We start from the raw sequence: 25,794 nt of genomic DNA on the forward strand, positions 1-25,794 counted from the left end.
ATTTCACAATATCCAAAACAAATAAAAAAACTTACTACGATGTTTCTACTTTCCATACACACGGATACAAGAAAAAATATGACCCCTCCTATCTCTCAGGACTTCAAATACTTCAATTTTTTTTATCAAACACTGACCCGAATACGTTATCTTGTTTTTTTACCCTCTACGCACACTTAAAAGTACAGTACTTGTTTTGCTAAAGTAATAACTTTTTTCTATAAAAGGTTGTATTAAATTTATACGACAAAGTGTAAAGTCGTATATTTCATGCCTCTGCCTGTAAAAGCTGTTTTTTTTTTATTCCCATGAAAAGAATTTTTGTGTAGCCGTAAAAAAACATTAAATGCTTCATTTGCTCTCAGCAATAAAAGATCTAATGCAAATATTTTTTTGCGAGTCAAGTTCTTTTGTATCCTGGTATAAAAAAACATAAAGAGCGCTTTATTGAATGGAATTTGAAGTAATAAAACTTAATCCGAAAAATGTACAAGTATAAATAATATGTTTCACAAATGCAAAAAATGAACAATGGCTTATATCAACCTTAAAAGATTTATTGACGATACCATTAAAAATACTTTAATTGAAAAACAAGGGAAAAAAATTAATCCCGTTTGTGCACTGTCAGTTTAAATAAAATCTCCAATTAATTTTATATGTTACATTTTTTAAATCATATTTTATGATGAATTTGCAATAGACGTGAAACCTGAATTTGAAAATTATTTTAATCAGATATCCTAAAAGAAATAAAAATCATGTTACTCTATTCCCCACACCCCACCATTTTTAACAAAAATAAAACACATTTAAAAACACAAGAATAACTGAAAATTTGAAAATAGATAAAATTCAATACTCGTTATTAAAAACTTCTTCATGCCAATCATGCTTTATACCGTATCATAAATATCACTCAAAACATTTCAATCACGTTTTTTCTTGAGAAAAAAATCTCTTAAAATGAGACTGTTAAATTCTAGCGTACCTGAAAAGTGTGATTCTGCACGTTCTTCGGCTTTTGAAATAGGCGCAGCTCAAGATTTCATTGTCTTTGTTTTTCATAGTAATCTATTTTAGACATCTAAACTCATTAACATTGTTGAAATTTTAATTGCTTTTAACAATTGCAGGCCATTAATTAACAGATGCGCAAGTTGTTAAATTGGTCCCCCTGCCTCATTTTTATCTCCACAAAAACATATTTCAAAGCAATAACTAAACTTTTCTTGTACCATTTCATCTTAAAATCCCCTAGTACAACATCCTCAAATCACAAAACTGATGTTGTTAACTGTCCGTAAAAAAGGCCGTACATAAGAAAGACACTTCCAAAAAATAACTCTGGGGTGGCCTATTATGATATCTCAATTTTTCAAATACATATTTAGAGATAGTTTTAAGTGGAAAGTACTTACGAGTGATCATTTAAGTGTTATTTCGGTTGAATATGATAATTGTTGGCATATCAAAATTAACAAATGATTTTTATCATAATCAATAACAAGTAACTTGTACTTCAAAACGACCATTTGTTTTATTGTTTTCGATGATAATATGCCTTGATCAGAATCAAACATCCTATACAACAACGTCAATGCAAAAGTGGATTGTCGGTTTTTAAAAATCATGAAACTTTCAACACTCATAGCTGATGAAGTGACAAGAAAACAATAGGACATCCTTGTATCCCAGCATGTAAAAAGTAAGTAATCTTTTGATCATTCAACAAATACAATTTAGTCTGTACTGGTTACTTCCCTTGTATTATAAAGGACATGGTAAAGAACAGGTTACCTCCCTTGCATTATATCACTACAGAGCGTCTCCATTGCATTTTAAGTATTGAATTATTTCAACTGACAAAAATAATGTTTTCTGTTGTCCTTTTATTTGCAAAGATTTATCATTTCTTTACAAGACAGCTTTTTTTTTTATTATTTGCAATAAGCTGTAATCAATTAATGTGTGTTACATTTATATTCCTAACAAAAAGTGATAAAAAGAAAGCAACTTAAAATCATTGTAAAAATTATTGCAAATAATAAACAGTCATAGAATCAATTACATCTTTGAAACACATCTATCACACTTATAAACAAATATTTTTTAAAACAACATACCTTTTATTCGACATAATTCTGAAATGCACACTTTGCTTTCAAACACATGTATCCCAAGATTTTGTCCTTTAGAACTAAGATTATCTGATTGTGAAGTAAATTAACAAATTTATCTAATCTTTTTCGGGTCTATTCCTATCATACAAATCCTCTTTAAAATTTGCATTTATCTACATCTTAGATGTGATTAACTAATTTGTTGCTGTAATCATTTTGTAGGCCTTTCTTTTTGACATGCTCGTAAAAATGACACGGGTCAACCTTTTACGAGATATGATAGGTATAATAGATACATAATTTAAGACAATTATTCAATTTTTGCTGATAGCCACCCGCTGATGAGTGCAGACATGTACATAATCGTAAAAGCGTAAAAAGATGCTGAACGACTTTTTCTCATGATAACAAAGCCAGTCGAAAGATTTTATCTATCATAAACTAATGAACTAACAATTCAGTGATATCATAATCTAATGTTATGTCTCAAAAGGTATACTATGTCCCCTTGTGTTTTTTTTTTGTAATTTAAATTTTTGTTCTTTAGCAAGAAAAAGATGACAGGGAGAAGAAAGTCTTTATAAGACTGTTTTACTGATTTTTTCTTTACCTAAAATTAATATAAGATATTGTTAAGATGTTTTCTGCCTATTTTTCATGAATTAAAATCATTCATTTTTTAATTTATCGCTGTTGTTCAATCCAAAAAGTGGACTTTCTCTTTCTTTCTTTCTTCTTCATTTTTACTCCCAGAAACTATAAACAAAACTTCACTTTGGTTTAGAGATTAACAGGACTGGTGTTAATTTCACAATAATTATATGCACAGTAATTAGCTGACAGGTGTCAAATAGGAGGCCTAATTGTGTATTGGCATTTATATTACATGTCTGTAAGTCTGTCAGTTATGCCCATGCTGGCTTTTTTTTGGAAATGCCATTTTTGATAAAGAACCTTTGATATAATAAATTATGTGTGGCTTCCAGGATTTTTTTCATTATCTTTCTTATCATATTATACAATGTGATTATTTTAAAGTTGTTTTTATTTGTATGTTTTTTTGATCTTTTCAGTTCTGGCTATCCGGAAGTTACTGCAAAGGGCTTTACAAATAATAAATCTGCACCAAAATTTTGATAATTTATATTTCTGTTATATTATAATAAATTATAACAGACTGTTTAATTTTTACAAACAAATTTTGTTCTTCCATCTCAATATGCATGTTTTGAAGTAAAAAACTTTTTAATTGTTGTTGTTTTCTGTTGTTTTTTTATAGTTTATTTTCAACAGAATCATATTAAATCTTTATACAAACTATTAATGCTAAATTTCAGGTACTTTAGAAATTATTTAAATCTTTGAAATATTAGTGATAAATTTGCAAATGATTCTTTTTTTTAAAAAGAAATTCTAATAAAACTATGAACGTAATATATTTTACTGTCGGCATAATGATTAAAAAAAATTTTTTTTTATCAAACATGTAAAGGTGTGGGATATTTCTTTAAATATTTTTTCGTGAGACTTCTACATCTGTTTATTTGTACGACAATGAAAAAAAAAGACAGTAGACACCTATCTGTCATGTTTACATAATCAGCCTTTAAAAAAAAGATAAAATACCCCCACTCTACCTTTTCAAGGGCTTTCAAAGAAGCGACATATGTTTTATTTTTTCCCAGGCTATAAAAAAGTGGTCAGTTTTGCAATCTATTTGTTTTCGACATTATCTTATTAGTCAATCAGGAACTAACATGTGTAATTATGTCACCATAAAAGTGCCACTGGCGATTTAAAAAAAGAAATCAAAAGGATTTTTAACAAATTTGTGACAACTTAATGTCTTTTTATCATCCTTTCGCCATCTTTTTAAAGATATACCTTGTATAGAATTAGATAAATCATACCGATTTCAAAAAAATACTTTGATGCACTTTCTGACCTCAAGCGCACTTAGGTAAAAAAAAGTTACATATTCGGTTCTGGTGAAATCATATAATTTCACAAGCACAAAATTTCGAGTTTGGAGCCAAAATGGCTGTTTCGTTGAAATATATCAATTTGTATATTTTCAACTTTTGAGCAAAAAATGAATTTGTTCAATGGGATGTCATTTCACAACTTAAATCAACCGCCAAATCCTAAAAAATTAGTCTGAAAGAATTATAATGTTTTCACAGTACTGCTAATAATGTTACTCAACATGCCATGCACTAATATTTCCTCAGTTGAGAGTGAGAAGGGTTTTATGCATATGCTGATGAGCTTGTCTGGCTCTCAACTAGTGAAATTTTTGACAGAAGTTTTTATATACTTTTACGAATATAGTTTTCATAGCCTTTTAAAATGAATCAAGTTTAATCCATACATTATAATTCATTAGATCACTTAATTTCCTACATCATTCTGGCCCCTTTCCAGACCATCAAATCTGTGCTTTTACATTTTTTCCATATTTTTTGGCTTCGATCAACTGGCAAAACTGCCAGAAAAAAAAAAACATATGGTTTGTTTTTTTCTTTCATCTTTCTTTCCAAGAAAATTGATCCGGCTGCAAGAACAACAAATTCCATGTTAACTTGTATAACCCATCAAGCAATCTGATAAAACATGTTGATAAAAATGATGTTTACAGAAATACTTTTCCTAAATAATCTATCATGCTGTTAACAAAAATAAACATCAATGCTAATGCTAAGATTCTCTGTATCAATACATTCCTTAACATTAAATTTTCCTGCCGTAAATTCCGGACAAATTATATTTTTCAGAATTTTGAAAAAATGAAAATAGGAAACTTAAATAAATCACAGTCTAAGACCAATATAAATTATACATTACAATTATGAATAACATTTACAATTTTTTAATTATTTTTTTTGCTCATCCATTATTACATCAAAAATACTTTTTTTCTCTCTATATTATTTTGTAATATGTTTTAGACATTGCATTTGTTTGCATTCATCTAAACTCTTCTATTGTGAAGAAAATAGATTTTTTTTTATATATTTACAATAGTGTGAAACAATATTTGGCCCAGATCAAACCATTGTTCAAAGGTTTTTACATCAATTGTGTACACTGTGTAATTTTTTCTGTACGAAAACGAAAAAAAAAGAAATCATTATGCTCGTGCCAATCAGAACTGGACATTCCTTTGTTGAGTCAGCGAGTGGAAAAACTAAGCTAAAAAGCTCAACAACGTATTTACGCAAACATTTACCCTGCCACAAAATTCTGTTTGCACAAGACCATTTTGCAAAGATCCATTTTCACAATTATGCAATTGGACAAACAGGATACTATGATAATGTCCAGTAAAACAGTTTGGTAACCAGGCATCCTCAAGGGCTGACCAGGGCTTTATTAGCTTAAAGTGTTTTGTTATCTATTTTTACAAAGATGAGTGCAAACTGACCTACAACTTTAGTCTTCTTTGACCATTACTTTTTATTAAAGGTACTCCACCTAATAAATGTTGAAAAATGAAAAACTGCAGATCGACCGGAAAAATATCTAATACTATCTTCGGAAGATTCTATCTTCCGCAGATTTGCATAAAAATCAAGGTGGGATTATCTGAGAAAGATAAAAGATTTACACGGTAAAAGTGTTTAGAAAGCGCTGGTTTTGTTTGTTCTTTAAAAGTTATGATCAATAATCTTTTATAAGATGGCAATATCATTCAATGAGTTTTTAACAAAATATGTTAATATTTGTTTTCTTAAATAGAAATGTTTGTGCATGTGCATTAATTAATTACTTGTTTTGCTTTTCAAGCATGTAAATATTGCTCCATCATGGAAAAAAAGCTGCGATATACCGATTTCAAAAATAGTTCTTGAATTAGAACTACTTTACCAGTGCAAGAAGACAGACCGGTTTTGACATCTCTAAATAACTGCCATTATATGACTAATTATCAGTTGTTTAGAGTGCAAGTTTTACCAGTTTCTCGATGAATCATGATTAATTATGAATCATTACATATTTTATATAATGCTCTTGTTTAAACTTTCCCTTCCGAGTCTTGCTTTCACAGAAACAAGAGTGACAAATAAAGAAATAAGAAATAGAATTTTCCGGTTAAACTGTTTTATCTACCGAATTTATCAAAAGCCAAAATGCTTATAAAGTTAAGTATAAATCACGACACTGGTCTCGGGAGATTTAGGGAGATTACCATCTTATGATCAAATAAAATTTTCAGATCTGATCTTTGGGCAAAAAAATATTGCAACAACTACTTTTAAATGTGGCTAATAAACACTGATGACTGTGTTTGAAGAGTATTACAAAATAACATAACTCTGAATTATATTTGTTAGGTCTGTTTTTCAACAACTGATAAAGATGACGTAACTTTTAAGCAGAACTTGTGTGAAGATTACACTGGCCATTAGAACCAAAAGATAGCTTTATTTGTTCTAAACCTCCCCATGATAAAATAATCCCTAACACTAATTTTCCTAACAACAGATCCTGTTTTACTATCAAGTGTTTTTCAATATATATATACACATAGATATGTATACATGTATAAATTATATTAAATTTACAGTTTGGTATAAAAATTATAACAAAAGAAAATTAAACAATACATAATTTTGATGAGAAAACAAATCCAATTCATTTTTTTTTTTAAAACGATGAGCGGATAAATTGTTAAACTGCTCTTTTTTTAAATTAAAATCTTGGGTTTGTTCGTTTTACAAAACATTATCTTTATGATCCATAAAGAATAAAACAGGATACTAGGTTTTTAATGTAACTTGTGCATTCTTTTCAATTATGGTTGTTTTTTTTTTTTTTAGATTTTTTTGTTTGTTTGTAGAAACACGTTGCTTTTGCAATTTCAAACACATATTAAATTGTTGTATATGGGGCAAATGAAAGGTACAGGACTTCTTTTACCATTTTTATCTCACATATTAAGAGTTGACTCCATGTTCAACATCACTGAAAAATCCAGTTATCCACAATTACTTCTGATCTGCCGATAATACTGGAAAGTCAATCATCTTTAATTTCGAAAACCTCTTTATCTGCAGGAAAAACCTTTTGACCTGCATGGATAAAAATTGCATAACCCATGTCAGAGGAAAAATATTATAGCAGATGGTGAATGTTTTTATCTCAAAAATGACTACAAAATAATTGCTCTATCAACATGTGTTTGGTTTACATTGGTCAAGCTACTTTGACCCTTGGGGCACCAATTGGGAATTTGTTTATTTGTTTTATAGTCTCTCCTCTTTTCGCTGCAGATTTTTTTCTCCATATCTTTTTCTTCCTCAGAAAATATTTGAAACCGATTTTTTTTGGATGTTTGAATCTTACGGCTTTATCATGACTGCTTAGAATATTACGGGAAATGTAGTTTTTTAGCAAACAAAGGAATTTCAAAGAAATATCATTCGTGTCTGCCTTTTTTCTGAACCTTTAATTCTTTTTAACAGATTTGATGGAAAAAAACAAACAAAAACAAAACAGTTATAAGAAACATATTTTTTGCTATATTAATTTTTAACACAATTACAATCATTTTATTCTCTGCAACATAAAGTTTAAACCAATCTTTCCATCTTTCTTTAAGAAAGGTATCTCGACAAACTAACTTTATGATAGCAAAACTGTAAGGAAATCGGTTCTCATTTCCCTCTATATTTTTCTATTTTCCTCTTTTGAAACCACTCCTTTTTTTATCTGAAAAGACAATCTGACATTAAAACATACCCTTAGCTAAATTTTATAATCGAGAGCATTTTTATGTATCCGAGACACTGGTCAGCTTGCATTTATGCCTTGAGGCCCTCTGTAATACTATCATGTATTTTGTGAAAATGTATATTTTTATCTAACAAGGATCTTTCAGTGTAACAGATGTACACTGGCCAAAATCATTTTGATGAGTTACTCTGACCTGTCAGTTCTAATGTAAAACAGTTGCTGTGAAAGTGTAGGTATGATAAAATTGGTAGACTTTTTTTTCAGTATTTTGCGATGAAACTTAGCATGTAGGGTGGCTGATTTTCAAACCACATGTTAAACTTCTCTTGTTTTGTCAAAATATACATTAAGTTAAGAAAGACATTACAGCACTGACTGTTTTAACACTCCATACAATTGGAACTTAATAGATCCCAAGCATCATTTCACCTAACAAAGGGCTCAAACTCCCAATTCTCACCTAACACAGGGATCAAATTAGAAACCTCTTGGAATTTTAATATTCAGTGTATGGGCTACAATAGTCTGTTTGTTTGTTTTGGGTATAACGCCGTTTTTCAACAGTATTTCAGTCATGTAACGACGGGCAGTTAACCTAACCAGTTTTCCTGGATTCTGTACCAGTACAAACCTGTTCTCTGCAAGTAACTGCCAACTTCCCCACATGAATCAGAGGTGGAGGACTAATGATTTCAGACACAATGTTGTTTATCAAATAGTCATGGAGAACATACGCCCCGCCCGAGGATCCAACTTGCGACCCCGAGATCTGTAGACCAACGCTCTTACAAACTGAGCTAAGTGGGCGGGCTTCTATAGTATATCTGCATGAAAACCAAAGGAATGAACAAGAAACTAGCTGGGGGAGGGGACTTAACTGCCCAACATCATGATTAATTTGCTTTAATACACTAATAGGAAATTAAAAACCTCAGCCCATAAAATAATGATGTGCAATTAAATCACAAACTAGTTGTATACTAAACTTACAACATCCTTTTATCCTCTTAAAAATTTATCTTCGTGAACTTCAACATCTTAAAATATTTTTAAATCTATTATCAAAAGACACATCAAGGTGACTCCGATGCAATGTCCAGTGTTCTAAACTAATTTATCATTAATATACATGGCCACACCAGATTGTATTAAAGTCTAAAGTTTATGACCCCTTAAATCATATCAGAAAATTTTACCTGTGAAAATATAAACTGGAAAGAACATGTTGAATATAAAATTTGATGGGAGGTCTGACATGTCCCACTTAAAAATGTTTATAAATTAATTTAAGTCAGGTTTAATGAATGCATGGTACTTGGTTATATTTAGATGCCAGTAGTTAATAGTGAGCTGGGTCTTAAGTAATTCCAAGCATCTGACTGCCGGTCTAAAAATGCAATATTGCCATCGGTCAGTTAAAAAACAAGAGGGCCAAGATGGTCCTAAGTCGCTCACCTGTGTAACACACCATAACAGTGTAAACATGTTTTACCTAGAGATTTCATGGAGACAAATATTCTGACCAATTTTCAAATAACGTGCCTCTTGAATGAAAACAAGCATTTTCTTTGATTTTACCTAGTTACCTAGTTTTTTACACACATGACCCAGATTCGAACTTGTCCAAAATTTCTTGAAAACAAACACTCTGACAATGTTTCAAGAAATTTGGAGCAAAAACATGGCCTCTACAATGTATACAAGCTTTTCCTATGATTTGACCTAGTGACCTAGTTGTTGACCCAACGTGACCAAGACTTCATGATAACATTCTGACCAAATTTTATGAAGACAGAATAAAAAATGTGCCCCCTAAGGTGTAAACAAGCTTATTCTTTGATTTGACCCGGTGACCTAGCTTTTGACCCCAAATGACCCAGATAAAAATTTTGTGCAATATTTCATGCAGACAAACATTCCAAGTTTCATGAAGATACAGTCATAAATGTGGCCTCTAGAGTGTTAACAAGCTTTTCCTTTGATTTGACCTGGTGACCTAGTTTTTGACCCCATATGACCCAGTTTCAAACTTGGCCTAGAAATCATCAGGATAAACATTCTGACCAAGTTTCATGAATGTGGCCTCTAAGTTGTTAACAAGCTTTTCCTTTGATTTTACCTGATGACCTAGTTTTTGACCCGACATGACCCAGTTTCGATCCACGCCTAGAGATCATCAAGATAATCATTCTGTACAAGTTTGCCCCTTTTAGGGATGGAATCTAGCCAGTTTTCGAAAGGAAATGAGATCTTATTGTGACTTAAGTTGTGTGTAAGTGTGGTTAAAATCAAATATAAAATGCCACTTCTATGGTGTTCACAAGGTAAAAATTACCAAATTTTGGCTCTTTCAGGGGTCAATCTGGGCCCGTAACTCTCGAACCTATGATTTGATCTGACAGATTCATCATAGAATCCAAGATTTATTGTTGTTGGAGATATTTTGCAAGTTTGTATCAAATCAAACTGTAAATGAAATCTCTATATGGCTGCAAAAGCCAAAATAGCAAATTTTGGCCCTTTAAGGGGTCATAACTCTGGAACCCATGATGGGATATGGCCAGTTTTCGAAAGGAACCGAGATTTTATGCCAATACAAGTTGTGTGCAAGTTTTATTAAAGTTGCTTGCAAAATGTGGTCTCTATCATGTTCACAAGCCAAAAAAGGCAAATTTTGACCCTTGAAGGGTCTATAACTCTGGAACCCATGATAGGATCTGGCCAGTTTTCGAAAGGAACCGAGATATTATGCCCATACAAGTTGTGTGCAAGTTTGATAAAAAAATCAAATATAAAATGTGGTCTCTATTGTGTTCACAAGGAAATTGTGGACGGACGACGGATGAAGGGCAATCACAAAAGCTCATCCTGTCACTACATGACAGTTGAGCTAAAAATGGGCTAAGAGGCAACCAATCAGATGCCCGCATTTTGACTGGTCTACAATTTTAAATAAGTTGTAAATACTTGTATTGAGATACACTGGCTCAAATAAAAAATACTACTGTACATAGAAGATAGCATTAAATTCTACACAACCAAACTCAAATACTTGCCAATCATGCAAAAAAAAATGTGAACAAATTCACAACTTGCTGCTAAACAATACCACAACAGGTGTAACTTGACAAAACCCACCATCCTTTTTCTTGAATTCACTGAAAATGTACCTACCTTGACCCTTTTGACATTTCTGCTTAACAACAAACTAAATGAACTTAGACCATAAAAAAATCTGAAGTGTTTCTTGTGATATGATCTTGCTTTTTGCTACAATTATATAAACTTTCTGTTACACTGTAGTAAAACATTAATAATCTTTTACTACCTCTATACCTTTTTTCTGACTTTCAATTCATCATCAGGTATGCCAATTTTCTCAGTCCAGTGAATTTCATGCTGTGTCATTCTTATGATACTATTAACTGCATGCAGTGTGTTAAACATGCTCCCTGCTGCTTCAAGTTGCTGACTATCGACATATCACAGGTTGTCAATTAGTTACGGTAGCTGCTCATACAAAATAGTTTTATGATATTCCCTATAGAAAAAGGTGTTATCCAATAAAAAACATACCTACATTACATCATACTATCATTAGATAAAAGGTATTGTTCCTAACATATTACATCTAAAAAGTGTTGCATACAATATAATTTTACGATGTTGATGTGAATGCCAATAAAAAATACTTACATTACATCACTGTTACAACACTGTACCAATAATGTTCAAGAAAAAACATCTTTGGCAAACTATAGTCACCCACTGTGTGCTATTCATTCAATAGATCATTTTAATCATTATTCAAATGTTAATGTCACATAGTGTCTTCCATTTGATTATTTTTTAAAGCAAAAACCTACATTCATGTTAGTATTTTTACTTAAATGTTTTAGTTCTTATAATAAATGTTTAGGATGTCCTGTTGTAAACACTATCCATCTTTGTAAAAACTGCTACCATTGTGAAGAAGTGTTACCTTTTTGATCACAAGTTACCTTAGTGAAAACTGTTACACTAGTGACAATTTTTGAAAATGGTTACACATTCATGAAATACTGTAGTTATTCTGCTTTTCTTTTACCGAAAAAGAGTTATGACTGTTTCATTCATAACAAGGCAGTAACTGAAATATACGCTTAACATTAAATGGAAGCAGAATTCTGATTTACAGTAAAACTTTGGTTACGAAATATGTTACACTTACACATTCACTTGCTTTACAGTAAATATTCAAGCACTCACCTGTTTCTGTACACTGGAGCCTTTTCTTTTCGTTTACTGCTCCCCAAATTAGTTTTCATTGTTTTAAGTTTGTATTTTTTTACGCTTTTACTTGTATCAGGTTGAATCTATAGAAATGTTCACTCGCGATAAAGCCTTTTCCAATTCCTAATGAGCAACGTTTCAACATGAAGCATCAAAGTTCAGCATTTTATCTTTTCCTTTTTTGTCGTCCTTTTAGCTGTTTGCATGTAATCTTTTATAATGGTCACAATACAGCTGACTAGATCTCACAAACTGTTTTTCAACTGAATTTCTTCTTTTATCTAATCTTTTTACTATATGCTTAAATGTGAAACAATCGGACATTAAATTTTAAGCCTAGCTGATAATCGCACTCTATCTACATTTTTTATCGAAGTGAAATCACGTCATGTAAAGAAAACAACAGAATGTTTTTTTAATAAACCAGTTGCATAATGAATATTCGGTTCTTTGTCTCGTCAAATCAAGTCTTCCGATGCCAAAAAAATATTTTTATTTTTAACTGCCATAAAAGGGAAAAGCAAGTATACTGCTAATCAATGTGTTTATTGCCATCAACAAAACTGTTTACAATTATAAGTGTTCTATGCCATTCCCAATCCATAATTCTAAAAATAACACAATACCCACAACTTTATCATTATCAAAAACCGAAAATATTCATAGAAAACAAAATAAAGAAACTTAAATATAGCTTGCAACTATCAACTTCACCCACAAGAAACTCAGAACTTCAATCCTCACTTATTATACCAGTCCTCAAGATTAACCTCAAGACAAAAACTGCAAAAAAACTTAACTCAAAACTCCTTTTAAGAATCTAATAATAGAAAAGTCGTTTATCAATGGATAAAAACAAGTACTATTCATCTCTTTATCTAAACCTAAAGCCCATCCTTTATCAATGTTTTTTCAAAGTCAGAGTTCATTTCAATTAGGATTGACAAATTCTTAACCTCTTTAAAAATGTCCCTGAATGTCACTAAAAATATAAATTGTCCACTTTTATTTATCTACAATACAAAACATCTCTTATCGGGCAAAATGTTTCTATCTCCAAGCATTAACATTCAACCTTCTTCCCTTCAAAAAGACCACAATTTAATAGTGGTCAGTTTTAAGCAAATAAAATGTCAAATGATGTGGGCTGTTTACATATATCTTACCTTTTACGTCTTCTTTTAAATCGATTTTACTAACTTTGGGCAGATAAACCCTCAAAATGAAAAGATAAAAAAGTTAGAAAAACAAGCAAATTCGATGAATTGGAATCCCCCGCCGACAGGGTCAGAGTTGAGGAACGGCAAAAAAATATATCCAGCAAAAAGTTAAGAATGTTACCAAGAAGCAAATAATTTCATTAGTCAAAATCAAATTAAAAGAAAATGAATGGTTTGTTTGGGTGGGGCTGGGGGGGGGGGGGGGGGGGGAGGATACAAAAGTTTACATGTTGATTATAAACATTGATAGAAAATGAAAAAAAAATAAGATAAAAATGGTGGGGGGGGGGGGACCAAGGTAAGGTGGTGACCAGGTGTAGGTACACAACATCACATGTTTATAATAAATGTTCATGGAAAAGAATGAAAGAAGTTTAATGAAATTCTTCCAATTGGTTGGTTTGTTATGTACAGATCTGTGGATTTTTAAACAATTAAAGGGCAATAACTATATGGAAAATTGACCAATCGATAAAAAACTTGAAGGGCATCGTCGCAGTATCTTGGTTCATGTCTGTTTCAAATTTGATGAAATTCTACCTGCTAGTTACTGAGAAATGGCTGCAGACGGACATTTTTCATTACATCAAGGGCAATAACTCTGACGGAAACTGACCTATCAAAAAAAGAACTTGCGTGCATCAGCACAGTATCTTGGTTCATGTCTGTTTCAAATTTGATGAAATTCTACCTGTTAGTTACTGAGAAATGGCTGCAGACGGACATTTTTTATTAAATCAAGGGCAATAACTCTGAGGGAAATTGACCAATCAAAAAAAAAACTTGACGGGCATCATCGCAGTATGTTGGTTCATGTTTATTTCAAGTTTCATGAAATTCTACCAAGTAGTTACTGAGAAATGGCTGCGGACGGACGGACAGACGGACTGACTGACGGACGGACAACGCCATTTCAATACCCCGCTCCCGATTTCATCGGCGGGGGATAAAAATAATGTTATAATAAATGTAAACAAGTGCATATAATTATAGTAAATAGTAACTACTAGTATCATGCTATATATATATATATATCATTGTATATTGTAAATTATCATAATTTCATTTCACATCTTATATCAAAATCATTGTGAACAAAATATAAGCATTATAAATAATCAACTTTGAAAAAGTTTCTATGAATAAGCCTTAAGACCAGTCTGAGACTTCAAATGTACCATTGGTCATTGTAAAAAAATAGCTCATTAACAAATTACCAATCAGATGCTGATATTTTAAGACTGGTCCCCAAACTCAAGTTTTATAACCTTGAATGAATATAGCTCATTAGTAATCTATGCTTCAGAAACCAGTCTAAACTTGAGAGAAATGATTCAAACACATACTTCTTTAACAAGGAGTGGCAAAAAGCCAAACATCACTTTTTAAAAAAGCAAATTTATACATCTATTGACATGTTCCGCTTATTCTGAAGTACACTGGTCAAAAGGTCACCAGTTAGGTTTTTCAACAACGTAATATCAGTGATATGTTTTTCATAAAAATGTTAAATAAATCAACGGTCCACTCAAAAGCCTTTTATTCTCGATCAAATATTGATTTATCTGAAAATACTCTGCCAAAGCAAACTGACCACTCTTTTGTTTGTCGTACCTTATCTCAAAAACAGCAATTTTATTTAAACATCTTGTTTAACTGTTATATAATGAATATATTTTTCACAAAAACATTTCATTGCTTTTACCAATATTCGCCATTAGTCAAATATTGCATAACGCTTTTTTTATTGCATACGGTCTTTTCAAGTTTGAACAAACACAAAAAGAGATGGTTCAAAAATGAGTGTACTAAAGTTCCACTGATGTTGAAATGTCATATTATCAATAATCACAAATACAGCTTCCATTTAATTAACAGTTTTTCCTTAATTTACATGATGAGATTTTCTTTTAAAATTTGTCTAGCATCAAATTAACATATACCCTGAGTCAAACAATAAAACTCTATAGAATGTTGAAACTGATCAAATTTTACATCATCCACATTTTGAGACGCAATTTACGTTTTTTTAACCGAACAAAATAGCAATAACAGAAAGCAAACAAAGGAAGCCAGCTGACCAAGTATGACTGAAATTTGTTAACGTATTTTGAAGAACACATATAATTATATAAAGCTATTTCGTTCGCACTGAAATCATTTTCAAGTAAATTTTTATCATTTTATAAACTTTCCTGAAAAATGACAGGAAAATCATTTCATGTCATTTTAAATGGCTCGAGATGATTCATTATATAGAGCCTGTATTAACAAGCCAGAGCTGTGACATAGCTCATATATTAGCAACCTCCATGCAATGTATAAACTCTTCTTCTTTAAGACCAAGCAAGTGTCAGTCATGTGTCATGAAAAACTCAAGAGCCACTACAACCAAATATGTTGGACATGATTGATTCCTCCTTTGCGACCAGTGCAGATAATGATTAGCCTGCACATCCATGTAGTCTGATCAAGATCTGCACTATTTGCCATTCAGTTAGTATCTCTTTGGTAAGCACCCCATTTGACAGTTAATGGTACTGTCCAAACTGAAAGATGGACGAGTTCATTACAGAAATTTAGCAGGGTAAGGGTTAAACACAACATTTACTGTCACATCATTCATTTTGTGGGCTTATAAGTTTATTTTTTTTCTATTTCTGGCCAATATGTAGAGAAACGACTTTGTGGAATCCAAATTTTAAACTAAAGTTAAAGGAGACTTAAACACTTACAATAAAATCCACAAAATTTTATCTCAAACAAACATAAATGATTTCACAGTTCTGAAAATGACCAACTTTGCATACAACACTTAGGCTTTAGAAGATCAAAGAAATCTCAATTTTGATTCTAATTTATCAAAAGAGGAAGCCATTTGTATTGTTACTCTGCAATACAAAATGACTTGACTGCAGACTGGTAGGATACTAATACCACTCAGATGTATTCAGCTCAGCGTAACAGTTTTACTGTTCTCAAAATATTTCACTGAACATGTTAAAATGAAAATAAACAATGCGTTCTTGTGGTTTACCATCTAATTTACCACAGTTCATTATTCAGATGTTTGGATGTCCATCCACTTGTGCTAACACCCTCATTGTTTAATTCCTACACATCTGAAATATGGTATATCCAACAATAAACCATGTCAAGGCCTTGGTTATTTGATAATGCTACATAACTATATTATATAAAGAAAACAATTTATACGTTTCTTTTTACAAATCTGAAAGGTAAAAAAACTCTCTCTGAACATACAGTTCCATAGCTGCAGTATCCAGAAACTTTCTAGTGACTTCACATCCACTTCTTGTCTATAATGCTTTTTTTTCAATTAATTCTTTTGAAGTATTGCATGATTGCAATCCATTCAAATAAGCACTCACATGTTTTAATAAATGTAAAATAATAATCATTTAATAGCTAAATCATTAGGCACATGGTCAAAATGATCAATCAAAAATCTTGTCAAATTTAACGATATACATTTTCTTCAAAATGAATATTTAGTGACAGTTTGACCCAGAAGTATCAAGATGACCAACAGTTTTATTTATTAACATATTTCCTTATGAAACCATATATGGTGTTATGGTCATCAAATCAAATTAGTGAAATAACAACTTTGAAGTGGTCACTTAAGAAAAGAAAGCCAGTTAAAAATGACCATCTTTGATCGAGCATTTCAATATGTGGATGTCCTCATCACTGAGTGTTTTTAAGTCAGCATCCTTGTTATTTCATCTACAGGTCCTGTTGGCACTTGGCTAATTATTGTTGAAAATTTGATACATTTTCCTGTTTGTGGACAGCTTTTCTACACTAAACTGCTTTTTTTTATCTATACATAAACCAAACCAAACCATCAATAAACTCCTCCTATCATCCCCCCCCCCCCTCCCCTCACACACACCACCACCACCACCACACACACACACTTCCCTCTCCTCTTCAACACCCACAGCCGCTTATTTATTTTTGAATGCATGCTGAATCTTGACTGGCATAACATAATTCCTAATTATTTGGTGTTTAATGTTTCTGTTAAATGCATTTTTTCTAAAGACAAATTTCTTAAACCTTTATCATTAACCATAAAATCTCAGAAACATAATACAAACACACCCCTCGAAAATAATGATTTCAGACCGCTGTCTTTTGAATTAAAATAATTTTAATACTTAAAAGTTATGACAGTATTAAAATATTGTTTTGTACGACAATTACTGTACATAGACTATCAGATATTAAAATAACAAATGGCAAATAAGTTCACAATAAGAAATTATCTGCAAGTGGAAACTAAAAATGCAACTTTTGTGTTTAAAATAGAAATTAAACATAATAATAATTTAGAAACTACAATTAGAAATTAGTAAAGTTAAGCAATTTGGAAAAGCAATTAGAAAAATGCACAATAGAGAACAATGCAATTAGATGTTCAAAACAAGAAACAGACAATTTGCAACTACAAATTCAAATAAGAATTTGCAAAGTAATTCTGCAACAAAAAAGTTGCACATAAGATGCCAATTGCTCATTAAAGTTATCATTCAGATCAGAACAGAACAGAACTTTTAATAATACAATTATATGACTTTAACAAAAGCAAGAATTTTAATGCCTTAATTGTCAGTCACCAAAACACTATAATAAGAAAATCAAAGTATCAGATAATGCAAGTAAAAGTCTTTTAAATTACCTAGATAACAGAAATTAGAAATTAACAAATTAGAAATATTTAAGAAAACATACCTCATGTCCATTTCAGTGCACCATACCAGCTTGAAGAAATGTTGAATTTATATTTCTTTTCAATAAAAAATAATATTTCTCTTTGTAACTGCTATCATTTCTTTTAAATATGTTTTTTTTATATATAAAGATTGATAACCAAACACATTTAAACCTCTGAAACACCTTTTTTTCAAAGTTCATGAAAACAATATTCTCACAAAAATTTCCAATTTTACAGTCCCAAAAGAAAAGCATTAACAGTTAACACTATCTCTTATTTGCTCTTTTTTATCTTAATGTCCACCCCAAACTGTCCAGTCAAAAAACATAGAAATGAAAATGCAATGTCCAGCTGTGCCTTAAACCATCTAGGTGTTATCCTCTCAACTGCTATTTTACAACTGGTACTGACCACTTCAGTTACCTAACTGACCAATGGCTATCTGGCCGTATATAATGACCACCTAACTAACAAAGAAAAATACTGATAGCTGCAAACAGGTCAATAATACAGTTAGTCAATATTTTATCATCAAAATCAGGGAAATGTAATGGATTCATTGTTTCATTTTAAATTTACCTGAATTTTGATATTGGGTCTCATTTTTCTTTCCAAACACTTTAATGTTGGTTTTGTTTTGCCAAAAAATGCTAATATATTTTTTTGCATCTATGAGTTTCTATAAAAAAAAAACCAAAGAGAAATGTTTATTTACAAAATATGACTAACATTATCTTTAAAAAAAGTAAAAATTATGAAATTGATAAAATTGTTAAAAGCTGATATTAGACCAATTGCTCGAATTTTCTTAATTCTAGAACTTGTGTAAACTTGCGTAAAAGTTGTTTTAAAGTAAATTTGATGTTGCACCCACTTTAAACAATAATTATGACAATTTAGTATTAAAATATCTTATAGAAATCAGAAAAATTTGTTCTTTAAGTACACACTGAAATAATAAAGTATTAAAATCGGATGAGTAAAAAACAATTACTGCACCGAAATTATTTATATTTTCCTATTTTCTGTCCGTTTTAGTTTCAGATTTATAGACTGGTACAAACATATTGACATAATATGATTTTTACAACGTATTTTTTAAAATATCGAAAAAATTATTGTGCACAAGGTAGTAAACCGTTGAACTAATGCAGAAAATTTACATTCTCCTTGCATTTTTACAATTATATCTAACTTTTATTTTTACCCACTTTGTCATTTTCCAGTGTCATATATATTATGTATATACATTCTGGTTCCATGCCAAACTTGGTGGAAATAAACATGTTGAAAAATTTTGTCCAAACTATGGGCAAGCATTTCCAACTAACAGAATCTATTCAAAATACATAATGTATGATATAAAATCTGCAATATTAATAACACAACTTTTTTCAGCCCTATACAGCTCTATATCTTTATGATCATTATAACCCTTATCATGCTAAACACAATTGATTCTGCCTTTGCAACCAGTGTAGATCATAATCAAACTGCACATCTGTGCAGTCTGATCATGATCTGCATTGTTCGCTATTCAGTATCTTTTTGTAAGCACCCCTTTTAACAGTTAATGATACTGTCCAAATTGAAAAATGGGCAAGTTCATAATAGAAATTTAGCTGGGTAAGGGTTATGTAACAACACTAGATTGAGTATGTTTTTCTTCGTATCAGAACAACACATACATCCTTAAAAAACAATACTGCTTTCTTATTTGTGAGTTTTTGTGAGCAAGTAGTGAAAAGGGAAACAAACAATGCTTTAGTTTATACATTATTTATTTTAGGTCCATTGTGAAACAAGTTCTACAACTTATATTAATCACTCTTGCCACCTCATTCCTGATGGAATCCATTGCTACGAGGGTATGAGAGAAGAGAAGCCAATTTCCTTTTTAATCCTGAGCGCCAGGCAAGGGAGCTACTGGTACCATTTTTCATGTCTTTGGTATGATGCGGCTGGAGATCGAACCTACGACCTCCCGCACTCGAAGCAGACGCTCTACCACTAGGCTATCGAGGCGGTTTAAAAAATGCTTTATTTTAGGCATGGTCTGTAAAATATGATGGAAATTGTAACCTAAAAGTCTGGCAATCCAAAACATTAAAAACTATTATATATATATAAAAAGACAGTATAAAAGAATGTTATCTAAATATACATTTATTTAGAAACTGCAGTTATGAAAAACATTATGATAACAGAAGTCAGTGTAGGGTTAAATATAAAGATAATAGTTTAAAGTCAAGATAATGTTGTGTTTAATTAAAAGATTAAAAGCCCTGTTCTGTATAAACTTGTATTTTCTACAATTTTCACCATTAAAATGTAATCTTGTAAAATAATCTCCCTTTATTTATCCAGTAATTCAGAATTACCTCCCTTTAAATAAAAAAAAAATCTACATGTTGTAATCCATTATCCCTACCTAGAATTAAAGTAATTATTTCTGGTCTAAATTACTTATTAAAAGTGTTAATTTAGTTATTTGTTATATGTTTTTAAATCTAAACTATTGATATTCAATGCTGACATGCCGATATATGGACCAAGTTAAAAAAAATAAAGCTGAAAATTGAAACAGGCATATAATAATATATACATACCAGACACAGCCAGACCAGAGTTATGGCCCTTGACTTAAGTCAAAATATGCGCAGAGTCGCAGGAAGTGGAGGCACTAGTGTCCTATATGTACGAACACCTGGTTTTTCAAATGCATTTGTTTTAATCACCATTGGTTAATCTTACAATGGGCAACCTTTTATTAATTTCTTGTCAACTCTTGGCTGTAAGGGGAGATAATTATTCTATTTGCAAGGTAAAGGAATTATTACCCACTCCCTCCTGAAAAGATTGCCTCATTTTTGATTACAAACATAAAACATATTAGTTTCTTACTAAATCCTGCTATCAATTATCATTTTTTTTTTTAAATATTTGTTAAAGGTTTGCATACTGACAAACACCATAAATGTTTTATTGAACCCATGGTTTTTAATTACCTCCCTTGTGGCTGTTATGGAATAATTTCATGTGCAGTATTCAAAGTAATGCTTTTCTTAACAATGTATGTATTCATGTGAATCATCTATTTGGACAGATATTTCATCTGTGTTAGTTATTATACTATAGCCTTATGGAACTTTAAGATATTCTTTATAAGTCTAAACATTACTTTTTATGTCTAAAATAGTCCTAAATCTCTCTATTGTTATAAATACACTGATAGGTGAATGTGGGTATGGTTCAAAAAGGTGTTCAGGTGAATGTGGGTGAATGTGGGTACATTGTATTGAAAGAGGTGTTCAATAAGACAAACAGCAATAAAATATATTTTTACACAAAACCATACTTATCTTAAACAACCTCAAGGCAAATCGTATGGGAAAAATTTGTAGAATCATTTAAAACAGCAATTAAAAATCATTTTTTAAACCGCTTTAATGTATTCTCAGCTCTTTAATAGTAAAATGTTAATTTATTACAAGAGAGTGCAACAAAACACTTTTTAACAAAATGCCTGCAAGCTCTTGGACATGAACAGTAAAAATAAATATATCTTTTATATAGCTCCTCGATCTGCAAAATAACTTTCATTTGTTTGAAAGACTTTTTATAGGGATTGGGTTTTTACTGTGACAATCAATAATATTTTGGTTTGTAATTTTCAGGTTCTTGAAGTTTACAGGAGTTGATCAGGCTATGGTCCGCCAATGTAAATTTTAGCAGCAAAAGTACAGATTTTCTGTGTCAACCAAGTTGTACAGAAAGATAGAAGGGGAGTTAGCACCTTGCCATACTTGGTCAAAAGGAGAATAAGAAATGGGAAAGAGAGTTAGCACCTTGCAATTCTAGGTGACAGGAAGTAAAAGTACAGCTTTTCTGTGTCAACAAACTGTTACAGAAATATGAAGGGGAGTTAACACCTTGTCATATTGTACCCTAGATCATTCATTACAAATATCTTTTCCAGTCAAACAGGAGATTTTGAAATACCACAAAAACCAGGGACCGAGCCGTGTCTAAACGGCCCTTTTCTTTCAAGTTTTAAAAGGGAATGCCATGAACATGGCAATTAAAGCAAAAATGAAAACACAGTGGTTCTATAAATTTTCAAAAAATCGCAAATCAAATTATTTTTTTTTATCTTTGAGTTTCTTACTGCTGAATTTTACTGCATTACTAACGCAGTAGATTTTCTACAATTTTACAAGTCCAGAGCTTTCACCAGTAAATAATATTGCCTAAGGTTTCACCAGATCACTTTTTTAAAACTTTTTATTTGCAATTTCTAACAAATGGAAGTATTTTCTAAATTTCCAAAAATTTGAAATTCTGTAAGCATGCCCCTTTAAACTATGAATTCTTTTATAACAAAATAAAGCAAGAAAAAAAGTCACTCCCCATATTGACCACATTAATCTTCAAATCCATGACATGAAAACAAGTCCCATAAAAATTCATCATACAGTTTATCTCAGAGTTTAGTATTTATGTCTATTTAGATTGCATAACGGTCAAGATAGTAAATTGACCAAAAACACTGGACAAATAACGGCCAACAAAGGGATCAAGAAAAACTTAATTTAGTCCGTTTTGCATTATACCATGATAAAAATGTCAAGAATGATAACAGAGTTGGTTGCACAGAGTTAAAAATATGTCCTGGTGACTACAACCACTTTTTCTCTTAACACTGAAGCCCCAGCAGAAACTTTTAAAATTCTAAAAAGGTAAAGACTTAGAAAGGATTGATCATTTCCTTTAATTTTTATTGATTCTTCACTGAAAACTACTGCTCATTGTTACCACAGTGCTAAAAATGGTAAATTAACTGTTTTTCCATTTTCAGGAAAAGCTGATGGTCTTTTGATGTCATTTTCTGGGTTGTGAAAAACATACATATACCACATGAGAATGTATAAAAATGTGGCACCAGTGTCCTCAGGATATCAAAATCTCCATGAAAAAGGCCACAAGTACTCAATGAAATGCACATGTTTTACAAAAACTAAAAACCAGTGTATCTCAGCAAAGTATCTTCTGACATATCTCAATCGAGATACAAAATCTCCTGTCATATATCATTAATTGGTTAACAAAACGCATCTTTGCTCTAATGGAAAAACCAAGATCTAGGAATCATACTGGTGGACCTGTATGTATATGTCAATAGTACCTATCCACCCCTTTGTCCTCCTGTGCAATTACAGGACAGTAGGTAAAAAACAATTCCTTTCCAAAAAAGCATTATGTCCAAGGAACTGTCTGAAAAACTGTATACATGAGCCACGCCGCGCCATGAGAAAACCAACATAGTGCATTAAAGCAACCAGCATGGATCCAGACCAGCCTGCGCATCGTTTTAGCGCAGTCTGGTCAGGATCCATATGCTGTTCACTAACAGTTTCTCTAATTGCAATAGGCTTTGAAAGCAAACAGCATGGATCCTGACCAGACTGCGCTGATGTGCAGGCTGGTCTGGATCCATGCTGGTCGCATATGCACTATGTTGGTTTTCTCATGGCGCAGCTCAAATAATTTTAAAGGGGATGTTCTAACCATTATTGTACTGGATATGATTAATTCTGCCTTTATGACCAGTGTAGATCTTGATCAGCCTGCACATCCGTGCTGTCACTGTCTGATCAAGATCTGCACTGTTTGCCATTCACTCAGGTATCTTTTTGGTAAGCATCCCCTAAAACACTAAATGGTACTGTCCAAATTGAAAGATGGGCAAGTTCATTATATAAATTTAGAACGGTAAGGGTTAAAGAATTGTCCCTACCCAGATTTCCAGACACCCCCATAAAAACATCAATTACCAAAATGACTCTTATGTATGAGTCAATTTAACTGTCAATGGATTGGTGCAGTATATTTTTATCAATTTATATCACTGCAAACAAGCTCCAACCTATCATCAGGAAAAAGAACAAAGCCATTTGGTACTCATGTCCAGTTTACAATGCCATTTTTACGGCTCTCACAACATTATAAAGGTAAATAGCGTTACGCAACCTTGGTATTTGCGCAATGAAACAACCGGCCTGAAATAAGCTCTACAAATGCTTTTATTATCAAACATTTATCTCAACTAAAATATGTGTCGTAAAACTGCTTGTAAAGTCCACTTTTATCCACTCAAAAATTGCATAATCGTGCGATTTATTAATATATCGCTCGCATTTTTAGATAACCCAGAAAAATGGTCAAAACTTTTGCAACGTTTTATGACATGTTTGTCCACTATAGCGATTTGTTAACATCCCTTTGATGTCTTAAATTAAGAGGATATTCTAAAAACGTTTTATCTTTTTAAAGAATTAAACAAGATATGAATGATGTAATAAAGTAAACAGTTTTAAATGTACTTTTAAAACAATGTTAAATAGTAGTGATTATTAAAGTTTATCATTCTATGACGAGACACAATGTGACAAATGCATTAGTGAGCTTGCATGGCCTCAGTGAATTACTGAAGCATGTCAGCATACATTCATACATTGCTTGTAAACTGCCTAAGTCAACTGACTCAATGTCCGTTTTAATGCAATAAAGAAATAAAACTTTTTTAAAGGGGCATGCTCGTAGACTACAGCAATCGCTGTCTATGCTGTTGTTTTGTTTAAGCCATGATATATAAAACAAGTAATGGTTTCAATGTGCAAATGTACTACAGAAATGTATTCCAACACAAGACAAAGGGTAAAAGAATCTCTCAACCACTTGATAAAACAGAAAGAAAAAACATCTTTCAAAAATCACCAAAAGAAAACAAGCCCCTGTTATATAGAATGATTCACCAGATCACCTGAAGAATTTTTTTTTTCTTTTTGTTGGATTTAACGTCGCACTGACACATGATAGGTCATATGGCGACTTTCCAGCTTTAATGGTGGAGGAAGACCCCAGGTGCCCCTCCGTGCATTATTTCATCATCGTCACTTGCCCCTCATCGATGTGGGTTCGAGCCTCACTCGGGGCATTGAATTCTTCATGTGAGGAATCCATCCATCTGGCTTACGGAAGGTCGGTGGTTCTACCCAGGTGCCCGCTCGTGATGAAATAATGCACAGAGGGGCACCTGGGGTCTTCCTCCAGCTGGAAAGTCGCCATATGACCTATCATGTGTCGGTGCAACGTTAAATCAAACAAAAAACTAAAAACAAAAAAAAAAAACCTGAAGAAAATGGGAGAAAATTTACCTATTGTACAACTCTTCCAAACTTAGAAGTGTCATTATTCTATGAATAAGCAGTGTCCTTCAATGTCCTTCCTATGGTTATATCTGCATGTAGTCCTTCAACCTTAAAATTAGCAAGGTTTCCATTTTTATAAAGTTTCAATTAAAATTAATGTTCTCAATAAAATCTCTAGAACAGTATTTCATTACAGTGATCTTCAGAAAATAGTAAACATTTTTTCCAAAGCAGCATCCAGCTTTGGATATAGTTTAGGCCGCTGCTTCTTAGCAGCGATACATATTTTTCAGTTATTATTTTATATTTTTCAATTTTCAAGAATGGAGTCAGTCTATCTTACAAGCATTTCTCAGAGAAAAAAAGAAAACAACCCCCCCCCCCCACCCAAAAAAAACCCACTAGATTTAACAGTACGTCTATGAAATTCCATCAAAGTAAGAACCCCCTCCCTTCCCCCCACTCCCCCACAAAAAAAGTCTGACTAT

General features: G+C 31.7%; 1 protein-coding gene across 11 annotated transcripts in view; it reads right to left on the bottom strand.

Moving 5' to 3' along the window:
* LOC123541329 (uncharacterized) overlaps positions 1-25,794 on the bottom strand; it is a 64,218-nt gene that overhangs the window by 14,406 nt on the left and 24,018 nt on the right. Inside the window, exon 1 of one of the 11 annotated variants that reach the window (XM_053526665.1) lies at positions 25,313-25,362. The exons of 4 other annotated variants lie outside the window; for them this stretch is intronic. In XM_053526665.1, coding sequence (XP_053382640.1) covers positions 25,313-25,347 — 35 coding nt within the window. In that variant the 5' untranslated portion in view covers positions 25,348-25,362. 6 more of the 11 variants (XM_045326751.2, XM_053526666.1, XM_053526661.1 and 3 more) reach the window with 6 other exon arrangements.

The sequence above is a fragment of the Mercenaria mercenaria genome, chromosome 16 (genome assembly GCF_021730395.1).
Source record: "Mercenaria mercenaria strain notata chromosome 16, MADL_Memer_1, whole genome shotgun sequence".
NCBI classification, from domain to species: domain Eukaryota; kingdom Metazoa; phylum Mollusca; class Bivalvia; order Venerida; family Veneridae; genus Mercenaria; species Mercenaria mercenaria.